We start from the raw sequence: 12,136 nt of genomic DNA, 5'->3' as shown, positions 1-12,136 counted from the left end.
TGTGGTGCATGGGGAGCCGCTTCCCCAGACATGGAAGCAGCTGGGGCCACACTTCTTGCCCCTGCCCTCACCCAGTGAGCAAAAAAGAGTGGTCAGGATCCATGCTGGCATGTTCAGGAGCTCCAGCCCTGAATCCAAGCCCATTCACAGCTCTCTCAAAAGCAGTGGCTGGAGGCACCCATGTTGGTGGAGCATTTCTAGGCAGGCTTTCCCATGGCAGCTCCTACTTGGAAGGGGGAACTTGGAGAGCTACGTGCCCCAAGCCTGGCTCCTTTGGGACTCCGGCAGGACCCAACCTCCCTGTCCTCACTGGAGAAAACTTTGGGAGGAGCCGAAATGGCTCTGGAAATTGGAGGGTTTCCCACAGCATCACTGAGCACCGGCTGATGCTGCTCCTCACCAGCCCAGGACCCCGCAGGACGCTGCAGGGCAGCTCAGCGGCTTCTGTTGAAGGTGCAAACCATGATGCAGGACATTTCTGCTACAAAACCTTATCTCCCTCGTCCCTGTAACCTGCCTCTTCAACAGCCAAGGTGCCTTGGCCGTGCTGCCACATCCCCACCACAGCATGCCCTTCGGGAGCCCTCCTGGAAGGCTCCAGGAGCCCCCCTGACCTACCTCCACTATGCTCCTTCACCTTGGAGGGGGCAACACCACCGTGTCCTGGCAGCGGCACCTGCCAGGGGTCATTGACAGTCTGCTGGCACCATACCACACGTGGGGAGCAGCCCTTACCTGTAGTTCCCTTTCTTGGTCAGCAGCTCCTTGAACTGTCCCAGCGTCACCACGCGCCCTTTGACGAGGGTGCGGTAAGGGATCGGCTCTCCGCAGAAGTAGTAAGCGACCACGATGTTCTCGCACGGCTGGGACGCGCCGCTGCCTGGTCTTTTCTGGGGCTTCAACCTGCCGTGCAAAAATACAAGCGACCTGCTGAGTATCAGCCCACCTGCCAGCATGGGCAGGCCCGACAGCCCGTATCTGCAGAGCCTGGATGGAGGTGCTGAATTAGCACCCAGGGCCCCCAGGAGCATCCTGTGCTCCAACCACCAGCTCTCTTGGCACGCAGCCGCGTGCTGAGGCCAGCGAAGGAGCAAACGGCACTTGGAAAGGCTGGATGGGGCCAGACGGCAGCTACAAGGAGGGCACAGGTTCTAGCTTAGCCCCTTCGTGCTAAAGAAACCCATCCCTGGGCTTTGAGAGGGGATGGCCCTTCACACAGCACCACTGGCTCGGGGAGTCATTGGTAAGCTCCGGGCAAGGCAGAAGCATCCCAAGCCCACGGCAGCAGCCCCAGGTCACCATCAGCACGCTCCTGGTGCACACCGAGCACGCAGGGCTGGATGTGCGCTTGGGGACGATAACACAAACACTGCTCAGACCGCTCTGAATTATTGCTGCCGTGGCCAAAATAGCTCAGCACGGCTCTCCGCTGACCTACATCTGCAGGGCTGCGCAGACAGGACCGCTCCTGCTCCCCGCGGCTCCCCTGGGCACCTCTCCCAGCATAGATGGGAGTCGGAGGGGATGGAGCTCCCAGCGGGACATGCCCCGGAGGCTTCGCTGCCCTTCCCGTCCGCGCAGGGTGGCAAGGCAGCCGCCATCCCCAAAACCTCAGTGACTTTAAATCTCCTGTGTTTTCCTGACTCTCAGGATGTTGGCTGGTCTCTGCTTCCAGCCCACACACCGGGGTTCTGCTACGTGGTGCCATCACTAGACCGAAAGCGTCAGCCCAGTCCTAACCCCATTTTCAGAGGTAGACAAAAGTAGCAATAATAAAAATCAGGGTACTTTGCCCTTCTGTAGAGCCTTTCATCTGGGGTGCCGTAAATGCTGCACAAACATTGCAGCAGCCTACACAAATTGGTAACTTGGCATGTGTGGTCTAAGCCAGAGGCAGCCTTCGCTTTCAAAGTCACATAAAACAAATTTGGCAGCTTTAAAAAATTATTTAAAAAGCACGCTGGATAAAAAAGATGATTTTGTATTTACATGACTGGAAAGTTGCTATAAAAAACAGAATTTGCCAAGCACATATGAGGTAATCGCAGTTTTGGAAATGACTCTGACCCTAACCTTTAGCGTTGGCTCGTGGGCACAGCACCTTTTTAATGACATGCCCACATAAACATCGGCATTCCATCCGAGACCAGACACAATCTTTTCACCTCTTTCTAAAGGCATGAGAGGTCTAAAGTTCAACTGAACGACCCTCCTGGTGCCTGCTCTGCCTGGGAGACCTTTGGAGAAGATACAGCATCCTGAGAGGCAAGGGTCCACTCCTGGTGCCAGCAGAGCTCTCGGAGCCTCCCCCATTGCCATATCAAAGCACAGGATGCCCTTTAGCTAGAAAAACATTAAGGAATTGAATCATCCTTGGGGAAAAAAAAAAAAAAGAAGCATTTAAAGGAAAAATGGGTCATAAATTCAGGCAAATTCTGTGAACCCTGTGAGCCAAAAGTTAATTAATTGAAGAGGTTTGGAAAATCTCAAAGTCCCTAAGCTTCTCTTAATCCTGCTAGAAACAAGTCGTGACTAAGAGAGAGCTGCTGCATGCCCGGGGACCTGGCACCTGGGGACCTAGGGACACAGCTACGTGCCCTGCGCAGGCAGCAAAGCCGTTCTCCTTCGCCTGGGGAGATGGAGAGGATCCTCCCTGAGCTCTGCCACGGTAGAAGCAAGAGGGGGACCATGCTGGTCATTGGGAGCCTTCCTCCTCCTGCTGCGTAATTCGTCCCTGAAAGGCCGTTTCTGAATGTGCTCAGCCCGGCTCCAGTGCTCACCTTTTTCCTGAGCGGAGATGTGCCCGAAAACGATGCCTGAAACGATGCCCGAAAGCAGAAACTCTGCACCGCTTCACAGAGCTAGAGTTAAAAACAACCCCCGTGGCTTTGGATCCCCTGCTTTTACCATAAATCAAAGCAGGGGTGGATGGCTGTGGTGCCTCCGAGCTCCTGGGGCCGAACAAGGCCGTGCAGCGGGACTGGCTGGCCGGGAGCAGGATACGCACGCATCCCGAACCACAGCCATCGATCTCTCGCAGGCTGAAGGAGGGCTGATGAATAAGGAATCACTGAAAATGTAATTTTTCAAGAGTTTCTCTCAGGAGAGCAAGACAACACAACCGTCTCCGCTTTCGTCGTTGCCAAGAGATCTCCCGAGACCACGGCTTACCCAAACAGGCCACCAGACCGTGTCTGAGCTCTGCCTCATTAAAGCTTCCACCTGCACCCATCTCCTGGGTGGCAGCGTGACCCAGAAACACAGCCAGGTACCACCACCCTGCCCCTTCTGGGATCAGCTCCCTTCGCTGCATTTGTCACACACACAAAACGTTATCCGGTAAGGAAACGGCAGCACTCGTCTGACCTGTCGCATCTGCACTTCACTACCCCTCCTGATTTTTCAGCCGTATAACCCAGTGGTGCCATGACAGGGAAACTAAATCTGGGTTAGAGCACAAATCCAACCTCGCTGCGACGCAGAGGTGAGGTGCCCAGCCCGCTCCAACTCAGCCCTGGGGCTGGAGGGCTTTGGAAAGCCTGAAACGCACCCAGCAGATGTTACCTCGGGAGGTGTCCCAGCGGCCAGCTCTGCTCATCTTCCAGGCTTGGCCCAACCCGATTAATACCAAACCAAGCTCACGCTAACATTCCCTCTGCTTGCAAAAATCTTTTCTCTGAAGAGCTGGTAGGAATTACTTCATCCAGCTGCGAACATAAGTGAAATGTGACACTAAGCTACAGAAAATGGCTCAAAACCTGGCTGTACATGCAAGAAACCTGATGGTGACTGGGACACAAATGCTGGGCACGCTGGATCCGCAGGTCATTCAGTACCGGACACTTAATCCTGCACTGTGTCCTAGCAGCAGCCATGTAGCTATCTCAGAGATCAGTGTCCCTCCAAATGCTGTGGAATAGGGAAAGAAAGGCTTTTTCGGCAACAGAAGTGTGATTTCTGGAAGAATATTTATGATTCCCAGTACAGGCACCACAGGCGCCTCCTTGATTTCTAGCGGGGCAGTGCGGGGGTGGGAGCGGGGCTGCTGGCACCCCCAGCCAGAGCAGCGGGCAGTTAGCTGGGGAAGGCCACTGCTGGTGAGGGCTGTGCCAGAGGAGAGCGGCTGGTGAGCCGGGTAACCGTGCCGGCAAGGTCAGCTTGGCCGTACAAAGCTGGCACGGTGCATTCTCCTTCTGCAGCCAGCTCAAGCCGGTGCCTCAAGGACACCTCGGGCTCACCTCCACCTCCCCTGCCCTGTGGCTTCCCCCAGGCTGCCAACGAACCTGGGCACTGGCTCCAATTTCCCAGAGCTCTCCAGAGCTCCCGGCTGAAATAAATGGTGTTTTCACATTAACTGCCCTCTCTCTTTCTCCTTAGCTCCCCAGCCAGCTTTGGGCAGCCCCCCTCAGAAGAGACTTGGGGTCTATTTTCAGGCAGGCTCCTGTGCTACCCATAGCAGGAGCTCTCTAAAAAGCTGCTAGCTCAGGTGCGCTTCAGCTGGAGCACCCAATCCTGCCAAAACCCAGCAGAGAGATTTCAACATCCAGAAACCCCTGGCTCCCTGGGGACCACTGCATCCATTCTTGCTTGCTGCTGGACATGAGCACATTTGCTTTCCATGAGCAGTTCCCCCCTAGCGAACATGGCTCCTTGGTTTTCCATGCACGGGGCAAGTCAGGGGGATCCCTGCATCACCGGGAGAAGAGCCGGACCTCGTGGGCAGGCAGCGTAAGCAGAGCAGCCCAGCACTGGGACTGCTCAGCCTGTCCTCCCACTGATCTGCACGGCATTTACCACACCACCATGGGGTTCCTACAAAAACTACACTTACAATACACGCCAAATTATTATTAGAGCATTAATTGCATATGCCTATAGCCCAGGTCGGTGTTTCCAAAGTGTGTATCTGCATCTAGACATTTCTGAGGAAGGTGCATGAATTTAGTACGACTATAAATGACTCTACTAATAAACACTATCCAATTACACAAGCTGAAAGGTAGATCAAATAAACTTGGCTTAACCTGACTTGGGAGAGCCCTCTAATTACCTGGCTTTCAATAAATGCTCTGACATAAATATGCAGAAGTCTGCTACATGGTCACTGCAAGCAAAAATAATTGGAGCTCAGCAATTAAAAGAGCTTCTTTTTTAAATTACACTCGTGTTGCTCAGAGTCAGACGCCAAAGTTTCAAGTTTTCAGAATACAGCTATAAAGCTGTGAAAGGTTTTTAATGGACAAAGTGCTTTTAGCTGTTAACAGTAATTATCTAGCACTTCCAAAACACTTTTCATCTGAGAGCTCCATGTGCCTTGCAAATAATCTTCCCTGAAAGATAACACAGGAGCAGGAGAATTAGCTCTGCAACAGGCATTAAGCTGAGTCACAAAAAGATGCAGTGACTTGGACAGGGCCGTGCAGCGAGTCAATGTTGTTGCAGTGGGACTACAGTGCAGTGCTCCCATCCAGATGCTCGAGCAGCCTTTGCCAGAAGCCTGAGGGAGATGCAGACAAAGAGCAAATACATGTTCTTCTTCTGAACTTAATTTTGCTGCAGCCTGCTGAATTCTGCTCCTGCACCAACCTTTGAAATTCTTGTGCGAGCGTGAACAAGCCGAGAGTCAGCGAGTACTGGGGGAGAGAGCTGTCCCATACCATGCCCCTTCTAGACACACTCCCCCTGCCCAGCTCCTCCTCAAGCTCTCAGCAGCCCCTTCCCCTCCCTCCCAAGAGCATTTCCAGCTTCTCCATCCACAAACCACAAGCCCAAGGCCTCAAGGTGGGTTTTGGCATTTGCACCACCACGTTAGAGGGACTGGGGCAGATTTCTCTGACCTCTCTGCATGTGCCTCCACGCAGGTGGTGCTGGGAGCTGGAGACCAGAGCAGAGGGCAGCGGACAACTCCCTCAGCTGCCCACCTTCAGAGAAGTCCCCCTCTTCCCTCCCACGCGCAGTCAGACCCTATCACCATACCTTTGTTTAAGGGGAAGTTTTCCAGCCCTTTTTTCCTCCTCCTCCAACCTCCTGCGAGCTTCTTCCAGTTGAGTGAGAGGGTTGGGGGCTGGATTGGGTGGCATGGTAGGATCTTGGATGAAGGGGTGAGAAGGCTGGACGACGTTTCGGAGCTGGGCACTGACCCACGGATGCACCGCAACAGGCCGCTCAATGGAGAGGGGTCGGACCATATCATGGGACAGCTGCTTCTTAGCACCTGAAGAGCTACACACAAACACAAAGGGTTTTTTTAAGCCGTCTTTTTACCCAGACGGCTGAGCCGCTTTGGACAGGCACACAGTCACTCCTAGGTGGACCTACTGCTTCTGCAGCTGGACAAGGGCACCACTGGGAAGCTCCTTACAGCACGGCTTCCAAGCGACAGGGGAGCACCATCCATGTCTAGAGACGATTTCAGGACAGCAAGTCCTGAGACATCAGGGTGAGCAACCCAACCCTGACACAAAGCCCGCAGATCTGTTTAAGGGCTCTTATCAAGTCCACGATACATAAAAATAAAACCAGCAAAAGGCAGCCCCACCATTTGAGACATTCCCCCAGAAGATGCCCTCCCATGTGCTGCCGACGTTCCAAGGCTGCGAGCCTCTCCATGAACTGCTGGTCGGCATCTCCAGGGAAAGAGATGTTGCAGGGATGTGCTCGTCCTTCCCCAGCTCCAGCAGCAGAACCTGCTGCCTGACTTCACGGTGGCCCGGCACTGCCCATGGCTCTGGCACTCGGCCCCAGCTGCCTGCAGTGCAACCCACCCTGGCCTCTACCATTAAGCAAGAGAAGAAACCCCCAGCAGTTTCACCACTCAGCCATCAGCGCAGCAGCGTCAGAGGGGACGAGACCCCAGACCCCTCTCGTCGACGCCCGGCAAGCACTGTTTTTTTGCCAGAGACTGACCAAACTGTTGACTAAGGATCCGTGCCTGCAGGAGATCTGCTTGACTCCAGACAGATTCCTGAGACAGTCACGTCCTTGGCTCCACTCTAGGCAGGCGAGGCCATCCCAGAGGATGCTCCCAGCAAGCTGAAATGCTGGGCAACCCTGAGCCGTGCTAAACTGCTTACTCAGGACCAACAGCGCCAGTGCAGCATGTCCAATGTTTCTATCAGCACCTTGCAGGAGTAAGAGGCGTTTACATACAGCAAATGCTTAAAGGAAAAATACTACCTACTGTGTGCCGCGTTATCCACCTTGGAACCACAGCAGCAATTTGTGAGATTCCCCTGGGGCTGCAATCTCCCCGCCATGGCCACAAAGTCATCTTTCAGAAAAAACCTGCCCTTACAGCCCCCGAGCAATCCTCAGTCTCCAAAGGGTCTAAACGCTTGTGCCTGGTGGATTCTTGTCTTCCCAAGATCTCCAGGAATAAGGCAGACTGCCGGACAGCGTAGACACACATGCCTTGTGCAGGGGATGCAATACAACAGTGTGAAGACCCCTCGCTCTGCCAGCCCTTACCCATGGTTTGTTTTCTTATGCCTGCTGATCTCCTTCTCTCCTTCTATGATCCACTGAAGGATCTTCTGGTTTCTCTCCACGTCTTCAGGAGATCCTGGCATCTCATAGCTGGCACCATCACTTTTCCCTGAATCGGTCTTCTTAACATTTCTTTTTGAGAGCAGACTTGCTTTCCCACTGCAAGAACAAAGCTTGAGACATTAGCGCTTTGCCTAAGCCAAACCACCGCAGACCGTGGCAGAGGATGGACACGTCTATCTCCAGACATATTCAGTCCTGCCGGGGTCTGGTGTTGCCTGCAGTGCAGACGTGGCCCTGGCTGCCTTCCACAGCCCCCTGGCTCTACCACAGCTCAAGCCAACTGTGCCGCGGTTGAGGCCAAGAGCAAGACTGGCCAGACCTAGGCACAGCAGGCCTCTCCGTCCAGCCACCTGCGGGGAAAGGGAGCTTCTCCTCTGGCCAAATGAGCCACGGCAACATGGCAAAAAGCCCAGCAGATCTCCTGCCTCACAAAGGGTTGTGTTAAACCCCTGGCTCTTTGCTCAGAGCAGGAGGTTCATCTTGGTGCTGCAATCCGTCGGCTGCCTCTCCATGCCAGACCACTGCTGGAAACGTGAGCCCTTCTCATCAACCCCCAGATTCACTGATACCCCAAACTGCTGATTTGCCATGCCCAGCATTCGTTTCTCACCCCGATTTGAGCCGAGGCTTCACATCATGGTGGAAGATCACATCCTAGCGGGGTGCGCTGCCTTCTGTGGGCTCCTGTGCACTGGGAAGCCCAGCCACCTCAAACACCATAGCCAGACAGACGCCAGGCAGTAGCTGACACTCTGGCTGTGCTTATGACTGCAGCAATAATGCCCACATCCATGCCCACGTGCCCAGCCGGGCAGCCCCATGCTCATGAGGCCATGCAGAATTCACCCGTGCTGGCCTGTCATTGCCACAGCCTGTAATTTCATGGGACCCCCACCGTCCTAATCACCCACCCGCTTTACTCCATAGGACCTCCCTACTTCTGCTTCTGTGCGCTAAAACACTTAGGAAAAATAACCTTAACACCGCAGAAGAGTAACAGGCCCTCAGACAGCTTTGCTAATTTTTTGGGGAAAAAACCTGGAGAGGGGTTGCTGAAGATCTACAAAGGCAGGGCAAACTGACAGCTTCTTGTCTGCTTCTCCCCACATGAGGACTAGTGGGTATCAAATGAAATTCTCCAGCAGCAGGTTCAGTGCAAACGAAAAAAAAAAAAGCCTTTTTCTGCAGGTTGTAATCAACCCACAGACACAGCCGCGGGGGGCTGGGGGGATAGCAGCCCGGCTGGGTTCAACAAGGAGCCAGACAAGCCACTGCAAGAGACTGCTGGCTGCCAAACAAGACCATCTGGATGCCAACTCTTGTCTTGTGAAGCTCCTAACCCGGGGACTGTCAGGAACTGGGAGTTTGGGCCAGAGGAAGGACAGCTCTGAATGTGCCCTCTTGTAATCCCCTTAAATATATGCTGTAGTCAGTGCTAGAGAGAAGTCCTGTGTCTAGATGGGGCTTTGGGTTGACACAACGTGGCCATGCTCATGCTCTGTTGAAGCAACAACCCTTTCCCCATAGAAACAGGGCAGATTTAAGTGCTCCTCCCTCCCTGGAGAGCAGTTTGCTTCGGCTGCCTCTGCACTCTGCCTCCCTCCTGCTACCCCGGAAAGGTGGTCCTGCCCGCTGCAGACCCAGCCACCTGCCTTCACTAAATATCCCACCCCTGGTACCTGCAAAGCAACACCCCAAACCCACAGCCTTGGGGAGCCAGCCGCGCTCAGGGTGAGCACAGCTCTCCCCTGCAGCTCCTGCATCACCATCCCTTATTCCGGGCAGCCCCGAGCTCTGCTCTCACCTTTGCAGTCAGGACTCGCAAAACCCACCGCAGCGGAGAAGGAGCTTCACCCTCTCCCCTCAGCAAGGAGAGGATGGAGGAATTCAAACGGCCAAGGGAAGATGGGCAAAAGCCCGTAAGGTAGCAAAATGTCTTTTCTAGGCAGAGGGTCCCCTACCCCGGAGAACGTCCCCTTGGGACAGGATGCCACAGCAGCACCGCAGTGTCCACCGCTTTGTTAGGAAGAGAAAGGAGCCCTTCTGGTGAATGGGTTTGGCCTTGCAATAAGGAGGGCTTTTTTGTCTTCTCATAAACACCTTAGAAGACTGGTTTCTGTTACCCAGACCCCGAGACACAGCCCTATACTTAGCAACTCCTGATGCACGGGGAAGCAGACCACCATGTGCAATTTCTAAGCACACCTCCCCTGCTTTAAGGAGCAGAAAACCTACTTTATAACCAAGGCCATTAAAAATCCTGGTTAGAGGGTGTCTTTCAGCACCAGATCAGAGAGATGAAAAGGGGTCTATAAGGGTTCTCAGGGGGCATATCCGTTTCTGAAGGGGAAGATCAGTGGAAGGCCCTCAAACCATGTCCCAGCATAGGCTTTCACAAGAAAATGTGGTTCAGCAACTGTTTCACCAACATGCTACAGCCTGTTTATGAAAGAGCTTCCTAGAGAAGCCACAGCTCTGGGACTCCCGTTGGGTGTTGCCTTGACTCACCTGTAGCCTAAAGAGTCCATGGGGACAGGGGCCATGCCCAAGTTTTCAGTGTAGTTTCGTGACTTTGTTGCATAGTTATGTGAATCTACATTCCAAGCAAAGCTGTTCTGCACTCGCTGCGTGGCCTCAGCCTCGATCTGCTCTTTTGGTTTCATCACGCTGTGGTGATGGATGTGGTGGTAGACGTGTTTATGGTGGTATAAGTTAGCTGCATCCAGTTTCATTCCTGATTTTGTTGCGTGCTTGCCATGTCCTGGAGGAATTGTTCCTAGTGTCCCTGACAGCTTTCCCAAGTGGCCACTTTCCGGGGACCGTGGCTTAGGAGAGTGGCGGCCAGGTCCTGGAGACTGGCAGCCTGGTGTTTTCATCACACGCTGTACGTGTTCATCGAGGATGCTTTCTGGGTTTTCTTCATGGGCATCTCTCATCTGCATCCCAGCGCAGCCCATCTCAGAGTAACGAGGAGCGAAGTGATGAAAGGCTTGGGCGGAAGGCATCTTGTGGCTAATGACCGAGGGACCAGAAGAGATATCTGCATCCTCACCTTCTTCTTCCTGCAAGAAAAACGAGGACAATCAGAGAATGACAGCAGAGTGGTGAAAGGGGTCCCTAGTCCCGCCTCCTGCTCGCAGCAGGACTGCTGCCAACCCTTGGGTCAGGCCTGGCTTAGTCCAGCCAGATCTTGAAAACCTTCAAGACGGAGATCCACCACCCCTCTGGAGTCCTGTCCCAGACTGTGCCACCCTCCCGCAGAAAACTTCCTAATGCTCAACCCAAGCCTGTGCAGTCTTGCTGCCACCGAGCAGAGCTGCTCAGGTCTCCGTACCTGCTTTTTGAGCCACCATTAGCAAGGGTCTCCATGCATTACCCAAAGAGACCGAGGCAATCTCTGACAGGCAGCCCACACATCACAACCAGGGTTTACAGACGCAGCTTTCAGACAAGCGTAACAACTCAATCGGATGTATGAGTGGGCAGAACCTTACTAAAGAGCTCCCCAAGTCCCTTGAAGGTGGTTCTGTAACAACCAGCAGCGGAAACACAACTTACCGCACCATACCTGCAACTTCCTACGAGCCTTTGGTAAGGCACTGCTTCAAAGCCCATCAGATAAAGCCCAAAGTTACAGGATATGCGGCAAAACAGTTCTCAAGTCAGGCGAGACCAGGGGGGTTTCTCACCTGAATGACTATTTCACAAGGCAAAGCCAACAGCAGGCTTGTAACAGGAGGGAGCAACTGAAGGTCGACAGCAGCATAAATGGTTTTGAAAATCAAACATTGATTTCTCCCAGGCATGCTAAGGCTGGAGTGAAACACTTCACGCAGATAAAGAAACGGGTTGGAACTAACTGCTTGTTCTTGTAGTTCACAACGGTCTAGGACATGCTGTTAGCGACTCTTAAGTCCTTGCCAGGAAGAATAAAACTCCTCCATGCTGACAGCCACAGTTTTGATGCTGACAAACTACTTTACGCTCCAACATAAACTCAGGTATTTATGAAGTTTCTTTATTGGAAGTCAGGATTCCTATTTTTTTTAATTACATAAGCAGGATTCCAGCAAGTCCTTTAATCCCGCTCTCTTTTCCTCCTTTGGCACAGTAAAGAAATCAGTTGCAGCACAGGGTATCTCTGCCCTGCCAGATAAATGCATCTGCTAGAAAACACTGACTCCCATCAGCTTTGCCTGTCAGATGTCATCATCCATCACTTGCTAACCAGCTTCAAAGTTTCAGCTGCCAACCACGCAGCAAGAAAGCAAATAACAGACTTCCTCCCAGTGTCACACCTGGGGGTTCAAACCTGAAGCAGGGACAATGCCAGGCTTTGAAAGTGCCAAAGGCGTGGGCGCTGCAAGCCTGGGGGTGTGACACGATGCCCACGTCTGGAGGGGAAACACCACTTTCTAACAAATCGCTTTGAAGAACTTCAGAAGCACCTTTCATCTACAGCCACAAGGCTGCAGCCTGCCAACCACCGTCCCTGGGCACCTAGCTCAGGGACAAGAAAAGATGAAGCATGTGCTGACTAAATCCCTACCACTGGGGTAAGCGTTTATTAGCGGTTTATGATAACGCA

The 12,136-nt window shown here is 53.3% G+C and overlaps 1 protein-coding gene across 2 annotated transcripts in view; it reads right to left on the bottom strand.

Annotated features, from left to right (window-relative positions):
* AXIN1 (axin 1) overlaps positions 1-12,136 on the bottom strand; it is a 75,424-nt gene that overhangs the window by 1,462 nt on the left and 61,826 nt on the right. For both annotated transcript variants that reach the window (XM_076350972.1, XM_076350974.1), the window contains exons 6-9: positions 10,057-10,610; positions 7,468-7,644; positions 5,977-6,222; positions 736-903 (exon numbers count right to left, since the gene is read on the bottom strand). In XM_076350972.1, coding sequence (XP_076207087.1) covers positions 736-903; positions 5,977-6,222; positions 7,468-7,644; positions 10,057-10,610 — 1,145 coding nt within the window. The remainder of the gene's footprint in view (positions 1-735; positions 904-5,976; positions 6,223-7,467; positions 7,645-10,056; positions 10,611-12,136) is intronic.

Source organism: Aptenodytes patagonicus, chromosome 13 (assembly GCF_965638725.1).
Source record: "Aptenodytes patagonicus chromosome 13, bAptPat1.pri.cur, whole genome shotgun sequence".
Taxonomy (NCBI): Eukaryota; Metazoa; Chordata; class Aves; order Sphenisciformes; family Spheniscidae; genus Aptenodytes; species Aptenodytes patagonicus.
The sequence above is the reverse complement of the archived record's forward strand: the minus strand, read 5'-3'. Positions and strand labels throughout refer to the sequence as shown.